Here is a 23,062-nt window from a genome sequence, read left to right on the forward strand (position 1 = left end):
AAATAGAAGGACGTCCCTTTAGAACAGAGATGAAGAGGAATTTCTTTAGCCAGAGGGTAGCAAATCTGTGAAATTTACTGCCACAGATGGCTGTGGAGCCCAAGTCAGGATATATTTAAAGCAAAAGTTGATAGATTCTTGATTAGTAAGAATGTCAAAAGTTACAGGAAGAAGGCAGGAGATGGTGTTGAATGGGATAATAAATCAGCCGTGATGGAATGGCAGCGCAGACTTGATGGGCTAAATGGCCTAATTCTGCTCCTACACAATACCTTATGGTCTTATTCACTGAAAAATTTATGGTACTATTCTGTAACATGTGAAGATCAAAGTGAAATATATATATACAACACACATCAAAGTTGCTGGTGAACGCAGCAGGCCAGGTAGCATCTCTAGGAAGAGGTACAGTCGATGTTTCAAGCCGAGACCCTACGTCAGGTCTAACTGAAAGAAGAGCTAGTAAGAGATTTGAAAGTGGTAGGGGGAGGGGGAGATCCAAAATGATAGGATAAGACAGGAGGGGGAGGGATGGAGACAAGAGCTGGACAGTTGATTGGCAAAAGGGATATGAAAGGATCATGGGACAGGAGGCCCAGGGAGAAAGAAAAGGGTGAGGGGGGGGGAACCCAGAGGATGGGCAAGGGGTATAGTGAGAGGGACAGAGGGAGAAAAAGGAGAGAGAGAAAGAATGTGTGTATATGGATGGGGTACGAGGAGGGGGTGGGGCATTGGCGAAAGTTTGAGAAGTCAATGTTCATGCCATCAGGTTGGAGGCTACCCAGATGGAATATAAGGTGCTGTACATTCTTTCTCTCAGTTTACACAGTTTGACTCTGAAATATGTAATAGAGATTTACTGTAGCTCTGTCCTTGGGGATTTGGGAATTCTGCACTGTCACACTTCAGCTGGTGAGCGAGATTCCAAAGAGTAAGTCCCTTTTATGACTAATTATCATTTGAGGCCATTCCTAATAGTAATTAGGGCGAATCAGGGTTTTGTTTGCTCTATTAATTCTGATTTCCAATCCAGTAATTCAGAGAAAAAAAAATGGAATGTTGGGATATATTTATGAGATTATTAACTATAAACCAAACAATTCTTTTTTATATGATTGTACAAGACGTTGGTTAGATCTCAAAAGGTATACTGTGTCCAGTTTGGTCTTCTATTTTTATTTAGTTTTAATTAACTTGATTAATAAATACTTATAAACCCTTGGTAAATTGTACTAATGTAAGTGAGGTAATAGTGACTGTTTTGAACATTCAAACAAATTAATATTGGTCCGTCTACAATTAATTTTAACAATGGTTTTAAAGAGAACCATCTGCAAGATGCACAGCAAGAGCTTGCCAAGATTTTTTTGACAGAACTTCTCGGGTACCAGGCAACAAGCACATTAAGACAGTACTCTAATTTCCCTTTCAAGTCACACATCATCTGGATTTCAAAAAATATTGCCTTTCTCCTAGAACAAGTGGCCACCCATTTTAATTCCATTTCCCATTTCCGTTCAGATATGCCCATCTATGGCCTCCTCCACTGTCATAATGAGGCCACGCCTAGGCTGGAGGAACAACACTTGTATTCCATTTGAGTTGTCTTCAATCTGATGGCATGAACATCAATTTCTCAAATTTACGGCAATGTCCCTCAAACACCCCCTTCACCATTTCCATCCCCTTTCCCTTCCCTCACCTTATCTCCTTGCCCACCCATGGACTCCCTCCATCTCTCCCCCCCCCAGTTTTCTTTCTTCCATGGCTTTCTATCTCTTTCACCAATCAACTTCCTAGCGCTTTACTTCATCCTTCCTCCTCCAGGTTTCACCTACCACCTAGTAGTTCTCTCTCCCCCTCGCCTCACCTTTAAAATCTACTCCTCAGCATTTTTTCTCCAGTCCTGCCGAAGGATTTCAGCCCAAAATGTCGACTATACTTCTCTCCGTAGATGCTGCCTGGCCTGCTGAGTTCCTCCACCATTTTGTGTGTTGCTCAGATTTACAGCATCAGCAGATTTTTTTCTTGTTTGCCTTTCCTTCATTGTCATTGTAGCAAAATCTGTCACTTCTTACCTAACACTATTATAAAAATACTTACATTATATAAAATGCATTGGTTAACAAAGTCACTGGAACGAAATAAACCATAGACTTGCCAGTCATACTCATATCCTGTGAATGAATATTCTGGACAAGAACTTGTGGTGCAAGACATTAATAAACTTGCAGAAAGTGCAAATAACTGGCAAATGAATTTCAAAGATATTTGAGAGGTAATATTTTACAAGGAAATGGAGGACATTTGTTATTTGGGTGATGTGACTTTAGAGGAAAAAAGTATCGCTGTAAATTGCACTAAGAGCAGAAAATGTTGGAGACATTCTGTAGATTAGATAGCACCCATGGAAAGAGAAGAAAAGTTAATGTTTCAGTACCAAGATCGTTCGTCAGAAGTGTATAAGTTGTGCTGCAGGCATCACGTAAAGGTGATCGAGTATGAAGATTTAACTCTGGAGGGATGCAAGTGAAAAATGGGGACCTAATTCTAAACCTTTTCTGAGCTTTGATATTGCGTAGATTCCGTCATCATGATAAATATCTGATACTGCAGGGCATATGTTTTAACTACGATACCGCATATGTGGTTATACATATCAGGAAGGGATGAAGGAACTATAATTTCTTTTCTTCTGAGAAAAGCTTGAGGGCGGACTTAAGAGATCTTTAAAATCGTGGAAGGTTTTGGTAGAATAAATACAGTGAGAATGTTCCCATTCGTGAATAAGAACGCAAGTGGGGGAAATTAGTGTATAAGTAATGCAATAAGATACTTAGAAGAAACTTATTTGCCCAAATTGCAATTATAAAGCGGGATCTTCTACTACAAGTGTGACTAAAGTGGACAGTTTAGAAACAAAACAACGAGAGAAGGAAGAAGGTTACGGAGGTTTAGCTGAGGGAGCGTGGAAAGAGCAAAACGTGATGTTCAAAGATCCAAAAGGTTCATTGATGTTCCGGGAAAGTTAATACCCGGACGTTTGGGGATTAAACAATAAAGATTGTATTTATTTTAAGGGTGGCAAACTTGCTCATTACTTTAGATTTCATATGCAAATATCAAAAAATATCCTGGTTGTAGCCTTCCCTTCCTCCGAACTGAACAAAGATTACAGGCGTGCAGCTCACACCCGGAAGCAGTCGTTCCTCCGGGTGAGTTGTCTCAAAAGGCGGCCCGGCTGTGGACCAGGGACGTGGAGGAGTGGTGGTAGACGGTATATTTGAACAGCAGCGTTTCTATTTATCGGTGGGAGAAACGAGGAGGAGTCGCGTTGCTTCTCGTCGTATGGTCATTAACTGTTTGGGATCTCTAGTCCGGAAGCTGCTGCAAATGAAGCCCAAGGTGGTTTTTGTGCTTGGTGGGCCGGGAGCCGGCAAAGGGACCCAGTGCACCAACATCGTCAAGGTGGGTGGATAGGTAACAACTGGAGCCGGAAGGAGGGAGGACGAGCTGTCAGCTCCGCTAGGAGAAGCCGTGGGCCGATCACTCCGGCCAGGAGAAAATAGCAGGTCCATGTGGCTGAACTGATTTACTTTTGAGGAGGGGAGTGTATGTAGATCTGAGCAAGTCTTTAGACGTGGACCCGCGTGGCAGGCTCTTTTAAAAAGTAAAAGCCCTGGAGGTCTGAGGTGGACTGTCAGATTGCATTTAAACATGGCTTCGTGGCAGGAAGCGGGGGTCCCGGTCCGAAACGTCCACTGTTTATTCCCCTCCATAGATGCTGCCTGACTTGTGGAATTCCTGCAGCATTTTCTGTGTGTGTGTGTGTGTGTTACTCAAGACTTCCAGCGTCTTCAGAGTTTCTTATGTATAAGATAACAATAACAATTGGCGGGTGTATTTGGGACCTATTGTCAGTGGAATTCCAAAAGGCGTATGATGTAGAACTGATTTAGTTAGAAACAAGAAAGTCTTTAAACAATAAACATATTGGTAATCTTTTAAAAAACGAGAAATGTAGGAACTACTCATTAGGTCACTGTTTGGAGAGAGAGTTTCCGGTTTATGACATTTTATCTTCCGCGTCACTGCATGCAATTAAGTCAGTTTCTGTCCATAGTTGCTATCTGATCTGCTGATTTACAGCATCTGGTGTTTTTTTTTGTTTGCTTTTCATTCCTAAATTAGCTGTGTGATTTACACTGAGGAGAAACGCTTTCAATTGGAGAATATAAATGGTGTGGTGATTTGGGGTAATGCATTGAAGTAACAGTGTGAAGAAATATACAGTAAATGTGTGAATACCGAATGGCGTAGGGACCTTGGTGTGTATATTCACAGATCCTTAAAGGTCGCATAACAGGTCAATGTGTAGTTAAAAATGCTGCACTGTACTTTCTATGTAACTTTATATAACGTTCTTTGTACTACTTCAACAATGATTTGATCTAATGAAATTATCTATATACATGACATGCAACACAAAGTTGATTCATTGTACCTTGGCAGATGCAATAATAAACCACTTCACCAATTTTAGCATAGAATATCAGGACAGTGATGATGTTAGGCTAGAATTACATGCACATTGCTGCAAACAGTTCAGGTTATCACATTACAGGGAAAATATGATGGCACAGGAGTGGCTTTTAAGGATATATGCAAAGATGTTGTCAGGACTGGAAAATATTAGCTGTGAGGAATAACTGGATAAAAGCTATCCTCTTTTGGAAATGACGAGGCCAATGACATATTTAATCTAGAAGCATAAAGTAGGTGGATAAATAAAAAGGATTGATTACACTTAGAGGGGGCAAAATCAGAGGGTATATATTTAAAGTATTTGGGAGAGGAATTAAAGTGGAAATGAGGAAAATATTTTTTGCTGAAGGATGGTAGGGTTTTGGATCTCACTCTTTGAAATAGTGATAGGGTCAAAAACTCGAACCACACTTAAAATGTATGTGGAGATGCACTCGAATACAGAACTCAGAATCAGGTTTATCGTCATGGATATATGCGGTGATTTTTTTTTGTTGCACTGGATGGTGTAAGACATAAATATTATAAGTTGCAATAAAAATAATTACAACAATAGAGGGATGCAAAAATTAAAAGGGATAACATAAAAATCTTTTTTATCTCTTGGTGGGGATGTCTAAAATGAGAGGGTATGAATCTCGGGTGGGAGGCAGCTGGTTTAGAGGGGATCTGAGGGAACTTTCTTTCATAAAGGGAGTATTTGGAATCTGAGCTTGCTTGAGGTGGCAGTGGAGGCAGATATTCAAGCAATATTTAGGAAGCGTCTAGGCAAACCCTTGAATTGCCATGGTGTAGCTGGCTATGAACCAGTTTAGCTAATTGAAGTGGTTAATATGACCGGTTTCTGTGCTGAAGGCTATGACATTTTGTAAGTGCTGTGAGGTGCAATTAAGTTGGGTAGGTCATTTTTTTTCTCAGCATGGACACAAGGGCTGAATAGCCTTTTTATTGTAACTTTTCTATGATGATTCTTCTCTGAATGTTAGACATTTGAATGTGAAAACTTTTCTGTCAGTCTGATCACATTTCTAGTCAGCTGAGTTTCTGAAATCAAGTGTGTATGAATCATTAAGTACTAGCATTTTAGGACATGGACATGTTTCCAAATTTATGAGAGATGACCTGGTGAATTTGAGTCATTAGTAAGATAAATATTTATATTAAATGGATAAAATGTGCCTTTTCTGGAGAATATTTTACTTATCTGTAACTGCATATCTCTTTTCCTAACTTAAATACACTGACAATACTATCAGCAAAACTGAATTTGCTTTTTTTTTGTTAATTGGTGTTAACAGAATGCTGCCAATTCACTTGTATTTTGGGGAAAGAACCTTTTCATTTTTCTGGTATAGTTAATAGACCAGCTAAATTCATTTCTCATTTCTGCATAGAGAATACTGAATATGGGTAGAATACAATCATTTACCAAAATTTGAAAGAATTAATGTAACAAACTGCATTATATGAAACAATTTTTTTAAGGTGAAGTCTACAAGTTCTATTTCAAACCAACATTAAAATTTAACATTATTACAATAGTTTTGGTGTTCCTTAGCATTATGGGGTACTCATTTACACAGGTTTGATCCATTGTTTATGGAACTGGCCAATTAGATGAGTAGAATTTTGTTGGAATTTACAATGAGAATAGATATGTCTTTAGAGGATCTATTTAAATACAGAGACATTTTAGTCTTTACTTTCTAACAAAATTATTAAAATTGCTGTCTAATCTTGCTTGATCTCAGCTTCCCATGTGGAACATCCAAGGAGAGCATCCAGTTTATAATGGAAAATGATTCATTTTAGTGATAAATTAAGATTATATCTAAGCAGAATACATTCTGAAAAACATGCTGTTGTCCTAAGAGTAAGAAAATATTAGACCACAACTGAATCATGAGTGTGGTATGTCTTGAATTTTTATGCTATTCATCATGAATGAAAGGCATGAGTTATGGAATGTTTCTAGCAGATAATTCAGTTGAAAACCACAAAAATTTGAAGCTGACGTCAGCAATCTTTTAACCATATGAAAATTGTATGAATTGCTATAAAGTATAATTCATTCTGTACCATTTTTTACTTTGCTGCAGAAATATGGATACACTCACTTCTCTGCTGGTGATCTACTTCGTGCCGAACGGAGCAAAGAAGGTACTCAGTATGGAGAACTTATTGACAACTACATAAAGGAAGGAAAAATTGTACCAGTGGAGATAACTATTAAACTTCTTAAAAGGGTAAGCTTCCTTTCAATATCCTACAGAAGTTTAAAGTTTCAGGGCTTGGAATTCCTAGAATAATAATTTACTGTTGTAGATTCAATGGCATCTGTGGCAAAGTTGCTGTATTTATGCATTTCAGTTATACTGCAGATTTATTTTAGTGCACTGGTGTGGTTTCTGTTTTGCAAAGCCTCCAATCCAAAGATTTGGCATTGAGAAGGCTTCCCAGATGAATTAAAAATACATGTTGTTTTAGTATATTGAATACATGCAGCACATAAATTTGTAATTTCTCCACATTAAATCTATTTAGTATAACAGTTACTATATTTTAGAAGTGCATAACATTAATGGCTTAATTCTGGTGTTAGCAGCAATGCAGTCTGTGCTTTGCCTTTTTTTTTCACTTCAATTACTAACAGAAGTTAGTTCGCAGAGTTATCCCTGGTGAATGTCATATTAGTTGAGCAGCCAGTCATGTTGAAGAATTCTCACACAATTAAAACAGGAAGAAAGAAGCATAGTTTTTGAGCAAATGTTCTAAATGTTTTGCAGAACAAGAAACAAAAACAGGAATATTGAGAAAAACTGATCTGAAACAGCAAAGATATATTTTTAATAAATACTGTTATTTTAAAATCCAGTATGTTCTGAAATATTAATGAATTGTAACTATTTTAATAAGGGGCAGGAGCTGGTCTTGGTTTATGATATTTAAGCAGTACTTTGAAAAGATGAGTGAGCTGAGGGAATGTATAAAATGCACACTATCCAAACTGTTAAATTTCAGCTCTTTCATTGTAGTCCAGGTATTATGGAAAAAATGGCAAAAGTAAGTTTGTGTTCTTGCTCATTTCAGATGACCAGCTTCTGAAGTGGCTTTATGATCAGAATTTGAAAATTGTCCAGCCAAGTGTTTGCATTACATTTCTTGCTTGTTTTTCAGGCAATGGATGACACAATGGCTGAAGATGCCTCGAAGAACAAATTTCTTATTGATGGATTTCCTAGAAATACAGACAATCTTGAAGGCTGGAACAGGATAATGAATAGTAATGTTGATGTCAAATTTGTCCTTTTCTTTGACTGCAGCAATGAGGTAACTAAACAGTCATTGGCTTGATTGCTTATCAATGGATGAATGTTTTAAATATTTTCTGGCATTCCTTGGTGCCTTCCCTTGATTATTAAAATGAGCAGTAGAATTCTGGAGAGTGAATTTAGCAAGGTTTTGCAGATGCTGGATATCTGAAATAAAAAAAACGTATTATTAATACTTAATACATCAAGTAGCATTATTGAACAGGGAAGTGGAAGTAAGGATTACCTTGCCTTTGAACCATAACTAGTACTATTACAGCAGGTTTTAAGTATGTATGAGATGGGGAAAGGAAAAAAGAAAATAGATATAAGACCATAAAACATTGGAATAGAATTAGGCCATTCAGCCACTGAGTCTGCTCCGCCTTTCCATCATGGCTGATTTATTATCCTACTCAACCCCATTCTTCTGCCTTCTCCTTGTAACCTTTGATGCCCTGACTAATCAAGAACCTATCAATTTCCACTTTAAATATACCCAATAACTTGGCTTCCACAGCTGTCTGTAGCAATGAATTCCACAGATTCACTACTCTCTGGCTAAAGAAGTTCCTTCTCATCTTTATTCTAAGTGGACACCCTTCTATTCCATGGCTGTGCTCTCTAGTTACAGACGTCCCACCCCCCCCACCCCATAGGAACCTATAGACCTGCCTCAATGACTATCGTACAATTGCACTTAACATCCATAGTGATGAAGTGCTTTGAGAGGTTGGTGATGAAACATATCAGTTCCTGCCTGAGAAGTGACTTAGATTCACTCCAATTTACCTACTGGAGCAACAGGTCCAAAGCAGATGCCATCTCATCGGTTCTTCACTCATCACTGGAACAGCTGGACAGCAAAGGTGCATACATCAGGATGCTTTTTATGGACTACAGCTCAGCATTCAGTACCATCATCCCCTCAACACTAATCAATAAGCTCTTAGACCATGGCCTCAATATTTCTTTCTGCGATTGGATCCTCAATTTCTTCACTTGCAGACCCCAGTCAGTTTGGATGAGAAACAGTATCTCCTCCACAAACTCCATTTGCACAGATGCACCACAAGGCTGTGTGCTTAGCCCTCTGCTGTACTCGCTTTACACTTATGACTGGCTAAGCACAGCTCCATATTCAAGTTTGCTGACAACGCCACTGTCATAGGTCGAATCAAAGGTGGTGACGAATCAGCATATAGGAGGGAGACTGAAAATCTGGCTGAGTGGTGCCATAACAACAACCTCTTACTCAATATCAGCAACACCAAGTAGCTGGTTATTGACTGAAGGAAAAGGAAACCAAAGGTCCATGGTGCATCCTCATTGGAGGATCAGAGGTGGATAAAGTTAGCAACTCTATAATCCTCAGTGTTATTATTTATGTGGACCTGTCCTGGGCACACACATAAGTGACATTATGAAGAAAGCACAAAATGCACCTACTTCCTTAGGAGTTTGCAAAGATTCGGCATAAAACTTTGATAAACTTCTATAGATGTATAGTGGAGAATATATTGACTGGCAGCATCACAGCCTGTTATGGAAATACCGATGCTCTTGAATGGAAAATCCTACAAAAAGTAGTGGATATGGCCCAGTCCATCACAGATAAAGCCCTCCTCACCGTTGAGCACAACTACATGGAATGCTGTCGCAAGAAAGCGGCATCTATCATCAGGGACCACCACCACCCAGGTCATGCTCTCTTCTCATTGCTGCTATCAGGAAGAACATACAGAAGTCTCAGGACCCACACCACCAGATTCAGGAACAGTTATTTCAACCATCAAGCTCTTGAGCCAGAAGGGATAACTTCACTCAACTTCACTTGCCCTATCACTGGACTATTCCCACACTTTCAAGGACTCTTCACCTCATGTTCTCAATATTTATTGCTTTTTTATTTATTATTTCTTTTTTTGTATTTGCACGGTTTGTCTTTTGCACATTGATTGCTTGTCTGTCCTGTTGGGTGCAGTCTTTCATTGATTCTGTTATGGTTCTTGGATTTGCAATGTATGCCCGCAGGAATGACACTGCATGCTAATAACCGTTCTTGTAATACCATGAGCTCTTAACTGTTAAGCAGTGTCATGTGCAGCACCTTGTCAAACGTCTGCTGAAAATCCAAGTAAACAGCATCCACTGACTCTCTTATGTCTATCCTGCTTGTTATTTCCTCAAAGAATTCCAACAGATTTCTGAGGCAAGATATCCCTTCAATGGAACCATGCTGACTTTGGCCTATTTTATCATGTGCTTCCAAATTTCCTGAAACCTCATCCTTCATAATGGACTAACATCTATTCAATCACTGAAGTCAGGCCAACTAGCTTACGATTTCCTTTCTTCTGCTTCCCTCCCTTAAAGAGTGGAGTTACATTTGCAGTTTTCCAGTTTGGAACCATTCCAGAATCCAGTGATTTTTTTTTTGAAAGATAATTACTAATGCCTTCATAATCTCTTCAACTACCTCTTTCAGAACCCTGGAGTGAGTCCATCTGGTCCAGGTGCTTCATCTACCTTCAGAGGTTTCAGCTTCCCAACCAGGTTCTCCTTAGTAATAGCAACTGCACTCTCTTCTGCCCCCTTACACTCAAATTTCTGGAATACTGCTAGTGTCTTCTACAGTGAAGAGGACACAAAATAATTATTAAAATTCCTCTGCCATTTCTTTGTCCCCCATTACTACCTCTCCAACGTCATTTTCCAGGGGTCTGATATCCACTCTTGCCTTTTTTTACTTTTTTTTTCTGGAAAAAAAAAACCCAGCTTTCTCTTTTATATTACAGGTTTGCTTACCTTCATATTTCATATTTTCTCATGGTTTTTTTTAGTTCCCTTCTGTTGGTTTTTAAAATCTTCCCAATCCCCTTAACTTTCCACTGTTTTTTGATATGTTATATACCATCTCATTTGCTTTTATGCTGTCTTTGATTTCCCTTGTCAGCCATGGTTGCGTTATCCTCCCTATAGAATACTTCTTTCAGCTTTGGGATGTGTCTGTCCTGCACCTTCTGAATTGCTTCCAGAAACTCCAGCCATTGCTGTTTTGCTGTCCTCTCTACTAGTGTCCCCTTCCAATCAATTTTGGCCAGCTGGACTCTCAATCCTTTGTAATTCCCTTTACTCCACTGTAAGTATGATAGAGTTGAAGTGGGAGAGGTTAAATGATAAAACTTCAGAAGTGCAAAATAATGATACAAGGGTTTGTTCTTCCAAAAAAGGAGGTTGAATTCTAGAAATATGTTTTAGTCTGTCCTGTCTCCTGTTTAATATTTTCTTCTTTTTTCCCTGCATCTATCTTTATCAGCTATAAAGCTTTTACAGCACTGAGCTATAAACTGAACTCTCTTCCAGTCCAGATGAAGAGTTTATACATGTTGTGTTTCACTTCTTTGTATCTTTTTTTTTTACTTTTAATAGATTCTGTATATTATATTTTTCTTTTTATACTTGTATATGGCTGATCTGACTGGATGGCACACAAACAAAAACTTTTTGCGGTATCAGTGCATTGACGATAATAAACCAGTAGCAATAATTACTGAAAATTAATCTTTTTTTTCTCTTTTGCCAAAGATATGTATGGAACGCTGCCTTGAAAGAGGAAAAGGTAGTGGAAGAACAGATGATAATATCTCGAGTCTGCAGAAAAGGTAGAAATTAAATTTGTTTTATAAACATTATCAGATTGGAGAGAGGCTATTAGGCCTATTTTATCTGTGTTCTTTTTATTCTGTTTGTTTTTAAAGTTATCTTCCCGTACTATTGATACCTATTTGTTGTACCTCCTCCAGGATTCAGACTTATATGCAGTCTACTAAACCTATTATTGAACTATATGCAAAAGAAGGAAAAGTAAGAAGAGTTGATGGAGCCAAAAGTGTTGATGAGGTGTGTAAAATGTAATCAAAGCAAAAGATTTCATGCAGTAACTCTTCGATATAGAGCAAGTATTATACATGTTTTAGGAAGTTTCTTTTTAATTATAACTTTTTTCATAAATGCTGAGCATTCTCTGTCCCATATAACCCACTTTTTGGAATGATTTCTTTTTCCAAAAATGATGTCTTTTCTTTCATTAATTCCCATGGTCGTTCTGTATTGCATGGCTATCTGGAGAAGACAAATATCAGAGTTGTATTGTACATGCATACTTTGACAATAAAATGAACCTTCAACCTTTGAATCAAACTATAAAGGAAATAAATAGAAGTTCTTTCTTGAAAATTATTATTCTGATATTGCAAGGTATCCCTTGACATGACTTGTAAGGGTTTCAAATTATACCTAATTTAGATTAGGACAGGTGACAGATTCCTTTCCATGAAGAATAATAAGCCAGCTAAAAGCCAGAGGATTCAAGAAGTTTTACAACATTTTAAATGGTTTTTAAACTCATGACTTCTGTGTGCTAACCCAATACAGTAACAGCCCAAGCCACACATTAGGAAGCAGAAAAATAAATAGGGGAGGGAGGTGGTGGGAATATCTTATTTGGATTCTGAATCCATAATCATTGATTTACTTTTTGTGCATCAGAATCTTCAAATAAAAAGTACTTGCATGCTTTGTTGGAGATAGTCTTTTTTCAATTATCTCAGGCATAGTAACTTCCCTCTATTAAAAATCTGTTATAGATGAAATAGTGTTGTATATGATTAGTGGGTAATATATTGAAAATGTTGCTAGCTTTGAGAATTTATTCTTTAATTTCTTTTCAGGTTTTTGTTGAAGTTCAGAAAATCTTTGATGCTGAAAATGGAGTCGACAACATTTGAAGTTATATAGACCTAATGCTTGTGCTTAGTTAGAGTAACTATTGTATTCTATCCTTGTTTGTTTTAAATTACTGTATTTTTGGGTACAAGTATTTTATGTTTTGATGCATTCATTACTTTTGTAAAAATTATTTGTTAAGGTGTAATGAAGACATGCTACATTTTCAAATTTGTTTCACAATTTTCTTCCAAATTCAATTTGTTATTTGTAGAGTAAAAATGTTCATCTGAAATTTGTCCTTGCTTAAGGATGTATCCACATGCTCTTGAAATGCAGTGACTTGTGACTGATTGTTTTCATACCAAATGAGATCATATTTGACATGCAGCGGGTGCACAATTCAATATTTTCAAATTAATTCGTGCAAATTAATTTGTCATTTTTAGTATCAACTTCCCCCACATTTTAAAATTTAAATGCATATTGACAGAACTTAAAGGAAATACAGAGAGTGAAGTATTATGTTAAATAATACTATTCGTTAATCCTTAAGTACATTTTTTTCTAGAGGAACAACCAATTTAGAAAGAATTACCATTGAAATCACATTTGCACGCGTTCATTTATTTGTGTACTTTTGAAAGTAAATTCATGCATTGGAATTTTTAATGTGTAAAAATGACAAAACATTTTTATGTACATTGCAGTATAGTTTCCCACAGGTCGAACATTTTTAGAGGGCAAGGAGTTGACTCTGGAAGTGGTAGCTGAGAACTTTTTGCAGGCTGGTATTACGTTGGTTGAAGATCTTGGTAAAGAAATCTTTCAAGTCTAAATATTAGATCTTGAAATGGTGAGAAAAATCAGAGCAACTGAACTACTATCCTGTATAAAAACGATGACAAACACTGTCATTTTCTACCATTCTGAAACTTTGATAGGACACTTCCTAATGTGACACACATAAAAGTTGCTGGTGAACGCAGCAGGCCAGGCAGCATCTATTGGAAGAGGTACAGTCGACGTTTCGGGCCGAGACCCTTCGTCAGGACTAACTGAAAGAAGAGATAGTAAGCGATTTAAAAGGGGGAGTGGGAGGGGGAGATCCGAAATGATAGGAGAAGACAGGAGGGGGAGGGATGGAGCCAGGAGCTGGACAGTTGATTGGCAAAAGGGATATGAGAGGATCATGGGACAGGAGGCCCAGGGAGAAGGAAAAGGGGCAGGGGGGGAACCCAGAGGATGGGCAAGGGGTATAGTGAGAGGGACAGGGGGAGAAAAAGAATGTGTGTGTCCCTTGTACCCCATCTGTTATTTATTTATTTATATACACACATTCTTTTTCTCTCTCTCCTTTTTCTCCCCCTGTCCCTCTCACTATACCCCTTGCCCAACCTCTGGGTTCCCCCCCTCCCCCTTTTCCTTCTCCCTGGGCCTCCTGTCCCATGATCCTCTCATATCCCTTTTGCCAATCAACTGTCCAGCTCCTGTTTCCATCCCTCCCCCTCCTGTCTTCTCCTATCATTTCGGATCTCCCCCTCCCCCTCCCCCTTTCAAATCTCTTACTAGCTGTTCTTTCAGTTAGTCCTGACGAAGGGTCTCGGCCCGAAACGTCGACTGTACCTCTTCCAATAGATGCTGCCTGGCCTGCTGCGTTCACTAGCAACTTTTATGTGTGTTGCTTGAAATTCCAGCATCTGCAGATTTCCTCGTGTTTGCACTTCCTAATGTGAGTTAGCATAGTCTCAAAGTATTTTCTGCAGTAGGCGTATGGGATCATTTTACTCGCAGGACAGCAGTTCTTTTGGAGCATTGTCATCTAAGCAGCTATTGTTATTTCATTCACCATACAATGAGATCTTTCAAACATAGCTTTTCTCATTGTCCATTGTTTCTTTTTCTCTGCATCCCTCACTCCACGATGAAAGTTCTGATTTCCAGTAATGCTGCATACCACAGTGCTGGTCCTGACCACATTACTGTTCTTCCACTTACTCCTTCCCTTTGCGTATGAAGTATCTAATAACTAATTGCAGTGAGGGCTAGGTGGGGCCACAACTGAAATAATTGAATATCCTGCTGGAATGTCAATCCAATGTACAGTACCAGTTAAAATGTTATAAATATATCGAGGACGCTAAAGAATATTTTCTAAAATCAAGACAGGTTCTGTGCATTGGAAATCATTATAAACACTGGAAATATGGAACAGTTCAGCTGCCATTGGTAAAGTGACAGATTTACATTCCTATTGCAAAGATTCTGTGAGAACAATTCACCTAAATTTTGACCTTCCGTAACAAATGCCGATTAAATATCAGGATTTTCAGTACTTCATCAATTTGTGTTTGAGAACATCAAATAAAAGTTTTACTTGAATCTCTAATTCCAATCCTTCTAGTTTGAACATTGAATTCTGAGAAATTTGTCCATTTATTTAATATAAGAATGACCAGAATACCTCATTTCATTTAACATTCGTCTGCTTTTGTATACTTTTTGTTATTTTTCTAAATAATAATTAACTAAATAATTAAATCATAATTTGAATTTCTATTATAATTGATAGCATTCTCCTCAAATGTAATAAAATAAGGACTCCTGCTTGCAAAGGTGCAGTAAATATTATTAGAAACAAAGAGATAATTAATAATGTACTCCAGATGTGTATTTTGAGCTGCCAAGGCTTGGAAGGTGCTTGCAATTTGTATTTTATGATTAGCTGACATTTAATATTAAATAATTACAATTCATTCCATTTCTGTAGGTATGACTAACTTCTTTTGCAGCATCTTTAGCTTTTGTATCTGGTCATTTCTGACTACATGAAAGCATTTTCAAATCATTAGCAATATTAGACCTCTGTATAAATGTAGATTATCTATTTGGTTATTAGTATTGCAGATTAAAAGAAGTAAAGAAAAATTGACTGCATGTTTGTGTTTGAATTTGAAGAAAAATCATATTTTAGCTTGTAGCTTGGATTTGTAGTTGGCAGATAAATCCCCAGGGCCAGATGGTCTGCATCCCAGAGTGCTTAAGGAAGTGGCCCAAGAAATAGTGGATGCATTAGTGATAATTTTTCAAAACTCGTTAGATTCTGGACTAGTTCCTGAGGATTGGAGGGTGGCTAATGTAACCCCACTTTTTAAAAAAGGAGGGAGAGAGAAACCGGGGAATTATAGGCCGGTTAGCCTAACGTCGGTGGTGGGGAAACTGCTGGAGTCAGTTATCAAGGATGTGATAACAGCACATTTGGAAAGCGGTGAAATGATCGGACAAAGTCAGCATGGATTTGTGAAAGGAAAATCATGTCTGACGAATCTCATAGAATTTTTTGAGGATGTAACTAGTAGAGTGGATAGGGGAGAACCAGTGGATGTGGTATATTTGGATTTTCAAAAGGCTTTTGACAAGGTCCCACACAGGAGATTAGTGTGCAAACTTAAAGCACACGGTATTGGGGGTAAGGTATTGGTGTGGGTGGAGAATTGGTTAGCAGACAGGAAGCAAAGAGTGGGAATAAACGGGACCTTTTCAGAATGGCAGGCGGTGACTAGTGGGGTACCGCAAGGCTCAGTGCTGGGACCCCAGTTGTTTACAATATATATTAATGACTTGGATGAGGGAATTAAATGCAGCATCTCCAAGTTTGCGGATGACACAAAGCTGGGTGGCAGTGTTAGCAGTGAGGAGGATGCTAAGAGGATGCAGGGTGACTTGGATAGGTTGGGTGAGTGGGCAAATTCATGGCAGATGCAATTTAATGTGGATAAATGTGAAGTTATCCACTTTGGTGGCAAAAATAGGAAAACAGATTATTATCTGAATGGTGGCCGATTAGGAAAAGGGGAGGTGCAACGAGACCTGGGTGTCATTATACACCAGTCATTGAAAGTGGGCATGCAGGTACAGCAGGCGGTGAAAAAGGCGAACGGTATGCTGGCATTTATAGCGAGAGGATTCGAGTACAGGAGCAGGGAGGTACTACTGCAGTTGTACAAGGCCTTGGTGAGACCACACCTGGAGTATTGTGTGCAGTTTTGGTCCCCTATTCTGAGGAAAGACATCTTTGCCATAGAGGGAGTACAGAGAAGGTTCACCAGATTGATTCCTGGGATGGCAGGTCTTTCATATGAAGAAAGACTGGATGAACTGGGCTTGTACTCGTTGGAATTTAGAAGATTGGGGGGGGATCTGATTGAAACGTATAAGATCCTAAAGGGATTGGACAGGCTAGATGCGGGAAGATTGTTCCCGATGTTGGGGAGGTCTAGAACGAGGGGTCACAGTTTGAGGATAGAGGGGAAGCCTTTTAGGACCGAGATTAGGAAAAACTTCTTCACACAGAGAGTGGTGAATCTGTGGAATTCTCTGCCACAGCAAACTGTTGAGGCCAGTTCATTAGCTATGTTTAAAAGGAAGTTAGATATGGCCCTTGTGGCTACAGGGGTCAGGGGGTATGGAGGGAAGGCTGGGTTCTGAGTTGGATGATCAGCCATGATCATAATAAATGGCGGTGCAGGCTCGAAGGGCCGAATGGCCTACTCCTGCACCTATTTTCTATGTTTCTATGTTTCTATGTTTATGGGTGGTATGAGAGAATATATTTTTATGTTTGGCTCCATATGGTAGATCCATACTTTATTTTTATCTACTCTCTGTCCCCTGAAGAAGGCTTTTGAATAGTGTGCCTTAGAGTTTGCAGGTGAAGCATGGTGAACTACTTGACTGGTTACTGACACATTTGGGGAAGTTGTTACTGTTTCTTGCATCATCTGCTTCATTAGCCATAAAGCACTTTGAATTCTATGAAGGGGATGTGGGAAAAGCTGTGTAAATGCAATATTTTTTTTTTATCTTGAATGGCGAGGAGGGAAGCAGAGACTGACTCTGTGATCATCTGCAATCCAGTCACTATTTTACAAAGTAGAATGGTAATTTTGTTTTTTTTTCCCTCCCCAAGCCTGAGCCAGGATCTTAGAAACAAGTTGGCTCCACTATACAATGCAGTCACGATTGATACCTTTTTTTGTGTACAGGTCTATTTATTTCTTTCCTAAATATACTGTATTTCGTGAACTTGATCTCCACAGCCTTCTGTGGTGGAGTGGTGGAGTATTTCACAAATTCACCACCCTATGAGAGAAGAACCTTCTCATTTCTAAATGTCATTTTGCATAGCTGGTTCAAGACCCTGTATCCAGAGAAAATCTCTTCCCTGCATCTATGCTGTTGAGTCCTGTCAGAATTTTGAACATTTCAGTCAGATCTCTCATTCTTCTAAATCCGAGGTGATACATTCTCTCATATAACAGACTTGTCATCGCGTATTCAGATTGATGATTGCATTTCTCTATGGCAAACATTTCCTGCCTTTGGTAAGGAAATCAAAACTGCACAAATGACTCCAGGTGTTATCTGGCTACAGCCCTGTAAATTGTAGCAAGACGTCACTGTTCCCTCCTAGACATGGGGAGTGTGCTGACGCACAGTGCTCCCGAGCATGTAACCTTTGTTGCCATGCAGCTGAAGTTTCCTTACATTTAAACCTTTAAAGTGCTGCTTATTTTTCAGGTTATGTAAAAATTTCCTGCTTAGAACAATGGCTGGTCCACACAGCTGTAACAAAAAAATAGAGGGAGTATTGCAAGACATTCTTGCTCCTGTATTCAAAACTTTAATGAAGGACTGTATGTAATTTTTTGATGTTCCTGCTGATTTCTTTGTACATCAACATTTCCCAATCTATCATCTGTTAAAAGATCAGATGCCATTACATTTTCCTACATATTTATCCATGTTATAGTGCATCTGTTATGTATTTTAACTTGGCTGGAAGCCTGATTTCATTCTGCATATAACTTGCATCCCAGCCAAATTTTGTGTTGGGGATAGACTTAAAAATTCTGCATTTAGTTCCTTCAATGAAATTATTGATGTACAAATTGAATATCTGTGGCCCAAACACAGATGCTGTGTTCCTTGCTAGTCATCGCCTTGCCTTGAAAAATACTTATTTATTCTTGATCTTTTTCCTTTCTGTTAATTCCTCTTAGTATTATTTGGCCCTTGGCTCTATGCTTGTTGTAGACTTTAATTCAACTATACCCCTTCTCCAGTTCTGTTTCACCTTTCTCCACTGCTTGTTCATGTGTGGGTACGAAGCGATAGAGGATGAATGGACAAAATGTTGGACTGCGAAGCAATGGGAACTGCATCGTTAATATTCTGATCATGGAAACAAGCAGGTATTGGCTCGGAAACATTCAGGTCAGTAGCAGAATATCAGCTGAGAGATTTAATATGCTTCTTTAGGGCATTTTTGATTTAGTATGCTTGTCTTCATAGCCTGAGGAATTTAGTATAAGATAGTAGTCATGTTGCAGTTATACAATAAAAACATTGATTAGACTGCGCTTAGAGATTTGTGCACATTTCTGGTCACCACACCACAGGAAGGATGTGGTAGCAATAAAAAGTGTGAAAGAGATTAACCAGGATGTTAGATAGGTCAGGTTTATGTTCACTGGAATGTAGAAGGCAAGGTGGTGACCATATATCCCAGCCATTGAGCACATTTACATGAAGCACTGTCACAAGGAAGCAGTATCTATCAAGGATTTTCCGGGTTATACTCTCTTCTCACTACTACCATAGGGCAGCAGGTACAGAGGTCTTAGGACCCACACCACCAGGTTCAGGACAGGTACCACCGACAACCATAGTCTCCTGAACCATCTTGGGTAACTCCTCCACCTCAACACTGAACTGAGTCTATTACCCACAGACTCACTTTCAATGTTATTTTTTTATTTGTGCAATTCGTCTTCTTTTGCCCATTGGGTATTTGTTTGTCTTTGTTTCTGTATAGTTTGTATATGTATAGTTTTTTTTTTACAGAAAATTAATCTCAAGGTAGTATATGCTAACATATGCCTATTTTGATATTAAATTTACTTTGACTGACTTTAATAGAATTGTAGCAGGCCGAACAACAAGAAGTAGGTTACAGACGAGAAAATCTGCTGATGCTGGAAATCCAAAGCAACATCTATGGAAGAGAATAAATAATCGACAGGTCAGGCTGAGACCCTTCTCCAGTCTTAAAGAAGGATCTTTAATGGAATGTTGACTGTTTACTCTTTTCCATTGATGCTGCCTGACCTGTTGAATTCCTCCAGCATTTTGTGTGTGTGTTGCTTAAGTAGGTTAGATTCAGCTAGGTGCACCTAACACTTTTCAGAGTATGTTTATGACGTCAAATAATGCTTTTCCCTTGAGCAACAAAAGATTGCAAACATTCAAACAATTAAATCATTTGATACAGTTCTGTTACATAACTTGTATATAAACTTCAATAATTTTGTTTCATTATTTCAGTTTCACCACTAGGTGGATGTATAGGTTCATGTTCTTTAGTCTTTCCATCCTGCCTCATGTTGATCTGTACAATAATAAAATTATTGATACAGTACACTGAGGTCTCTGAGATTGTGTCTTAAAGCAAAGCCTCGTTGTAATGTAGCTTGAATGAAAGTACAGTTCACAAATGAATGTTTAGAATTTTGAAAAAAATGCTGGTTTCCAAAATTCTGCCTCTAGCTACTTTTCCTTCATAAGGATATTTTGATATGTGTCCTTTCAGGCAGGGTCTGTAGGAGGAGGCACGTAATGTTGAGTATGTCTTAGCTTGGAAGGTGATGAAAAGTCAGAATGGTCTCTGCCATTTACTGGTCTGAAATTTTGTTTGTTGACCTTAGCAGTTTATTATTTCTCTTGTCTTTTCTCCCATCATGCAGAAGAAAAATAAGTCTGACAGGCTCAAGGACTGTTATAGGATAATCACGTGGGTCCCTAGAATAAATTAGACACTTGACCTCATAAGTTACCTTTATGACCGCACACCTTATTGTCCACAGGCATTGTATTTTCTTGTGGCTATTATACTTTATTCTACATAGTAATTTTTTTTATCTCATACTAACTCAGTGTACTCTGTAATGAATTTATCTATGTGAACAATATTCCAGACAAGCTTTTCACTGTACCTCAGTGCACGTGACAACAATAAACCTTTTATCAAATGTTTTCTGTAAGTGCCAGCTGGATCCTTGCCTATATTAATCTCACATAATTTTCCCACTCTTTTGTTCAATTGTTTCAAGGTTACTCTTCCCTTAAGTTTTCTTTCCTATATTGTCTGTTACATGCTTACACTTAAATTATTTATGGGACTGTAAAACATTTTACATACTATATATTATTCTCAAATCTAATTTGGAGTTCAGGCTTTAGTTCATCAAGGTTTTGCTGAGGAGAGAGCCATAGGATTTGAGTAGATATTGTTCCGTTATTTATTCCTTCCTTCTTTCTTATTGCACATTTAGAGCAGTGGGGTTCCCAGGCAGGACAGTGGAATGCTCCTCTTGTAGGATGTGGGAAGACAGGGAAACCTCCAATGTCCCCGATGACTACATTTGCAAGAAGTGCATCCAGATCCAGCTTCTAACAGGCGGTGTTAAGGAGTTGGAGCTGGAACTGAATGAACTCTGGATAATTCAAGAAGCTGAGGGGTTGATAGACAGGACGTAGAAGGAGGCAATTACAGCCAAGGTGCTGGACACAGGTAACAAGGTGACTGTCAGGAGGAGGAAAATGGATAGGCAGCCAGTGGCTGTTCCCCTCAACAACAGTTATATCACTTTGGATACTGTTGTGGGGGGGGGGGGGGGTGAGGTGATGACATAGTAAAGGAAAGCCACAGTGATCAGGTCTCTATGTCAGAGTCCAGCTCTGTGGCTTAGAAGGGAAGGGAAAGAGAAGATGCAAGCTGTACTGATAGGAGATTCATTGGATAAAGTAATAGAAAGGAGGTTCTGTGGACTAGAACGAGATTCTGAGGTGGTATGTTGCCTCCTGCATGCCTGGATCAGGGGCATCTCAGACTGAGTCCAAAGTATTGATAAGTGGGAGGGCGAGCAGCCAGAAGTCATGGTCAACGTCAGTACCAATGAAATGGGTAGGAGGGTTGCCAAGGTCCGTCAAAGTGAGTTCAGGGAGTTAGGTGCCAAGTTGAAGGACAGGGCCTCCAGGGTTGTGATCTTAGGATTGTTACCTGTGCAATGTGCCAGTGAGGCCAGAACTAGGATGATCATACAATTTAACCCACAGCTAAGGGTTGCTGCAGGAGGGAGCTCTTCAGGTTTTTGGATAAAAGGACTCTCTTCCAGGGAAGGCGGGACATGTACAGGAGAGATTGTTTGCACCTGAACTCGAGGGGGACTAACATCATAGCAGAAAGGTTTGCAAGTGTTGCATAGAAGGGGATGGGGTGGTTTAAACTGGAATTGCAAGGGGATGGGAACCAGAATGCCAGACCGCATAGTGGAGTGGCTGTAGAGAAAGATGCTGTTAAACCTACATAAAAAGTCAAGAATCAAAAGATTGAGCATGGTGGGACTACTATTCTGAGCTGCGTATATTTCAGTGCGAGGAGTATTCTAGGAAAGGTGGATGAGCATAGGGCATGGATTAGCACGTGAAATTATTTAGTGAGACTTGGTTGCAAGAGGGGCAGGACTGGCAGCTCAGTCCTCGAGGGTTCTATTGCTTGAGGCTTGATAGAGCAGGAGGGATTAAAGGGAGAGGGGTGGCATTACTAATCAGGGAAAATGTCATAGCAGTGCTCAAATAGGACAGACTGGAGAACTCATCTAGTGGGTAGAACTGAGGAATAAGAAAGGTAAAACTACATTAATGGGATTATATTATAGTCCACTCAACAGTCTGCAAGATGTAGAATTGTGATGAAGAGAAGCAAATTTGTAGAGTGATCGCAGACTGTTGCAAGAAACATAGGGATGTGATAGTAGGTGATTTTAACTTTCCACACATTGACCCAACTAGGGAGAGTGTGATACTAGATCTCCTATTAGGGAATGAGACAGGGCAGGTGACAAGTTTGTGCAAGGGAACACTTTACATCTAGTGATCATAATGCCTTTAATTTCAATGTAATTATGGAAAAAGATATGTCTGGTCTGTGGGTTGAGATTCTAAACTGGAGAAAGACCAATGTTGATGGTATCAGAAAGGATCTGGCAAGTGTGGATTGGGACAGGCTGTTTTCTGGCAAAGGTGTACTTTGTAAGTGCGACTCCTTCAAAAGTATTATTTTGAGAGTACGGAGTTTGTATGTTTCCTGCCAGAATCAAAGGTAAGGACAACAGGTTTAAGGAACGTTTGTTTTTTGAGAGATTTTGAGGCCCTTGTTAAGAAAAAGAAGGAAGTTCATAGCAGGTCTAGGCAGTAGGAACAAATGAGGTACTTGAGGAATATAAGAAATGCAAGAGAGTAAATCAGGAGAGCTAAAAGAACTCAAGACATTGCTTTAGCAAACAATGTGAAGGAGAATCCTAAGGGTTCTTACAGATATATTAAGGACACAAGGATAGCAAACGACAAAATTTGTC

General features: G+C 38.9%; 1 protein-coding gene across 1 annotated transcript; it reads left to right on the forward strand.

Moving 5' to 3' along the window:
- The first annotated feature begins 3,195 nt into the window (after positions 1–3,195).
- cmpk (cytidylate kinase) lies at positions 3,196–13,596 on the forward strand. Its single transcript, XM_063064977.1, has 6 exons — positions 3,196–3,468; positions 6,645–6,791; positions 7,723–7,875; positions 11,445–11,521; positions 11,663–11,759; positions 12,590–13,596. The coding sequence occupies exons 1-6, from the start codon at positions 3,349–3,351 to the stop codon at positions 12,644–12,646; spliced, it is 651 nt and encodes a 216-aa protein (XP_062921047.1). The 5' UTR covers positions 3,196–3,348; the 3' UTR covers positions 12,647–13,596.
- The last annotated feature ends 9,466 nt before the right edge of the window (positions 13,597–23,062 follow it).

The sequence above is a fragment of the Mobula hypostoma genome, chromosome 12 (genome assembly GCF_963921235.1).
Source record: "Mobula hypostoma chromosome 12, sMobHyp1.1, whole genome shotgun sequence".
Classification (NCBI taxonomy): domain Eukaryota; kingdom Metazoa; phylum Chordata; class Chondrichthyes; order Myliobatiformes; family Myliobatidae; genus Mobula; species Mobula hypostoma.

Bases quoted from the DNA above. Each gene is read 5' to 3' on its own strand.
- cmpk (XM_063064977.1), top strand. From the start codon at position 3,349: ATGGTCATTAACTGTTTGGGATCTCTAGTCCGGAAGCTGCTGCAAATG. The intron at 3,469-6,644 runs GTGGGTGGATAG...ACTTTGCTGCAG, and splicing joins AGTGCACCAACATCGTCAAG to AAATATGGATACACTCACTT. The intron at 11,522-11,662 runs GTAGAAATTAAA...TACCTCCTCCAG, and splicing joins ATCTCGAGTCTGCAGAAAAG to GATTCAGACTTATATGCAGT.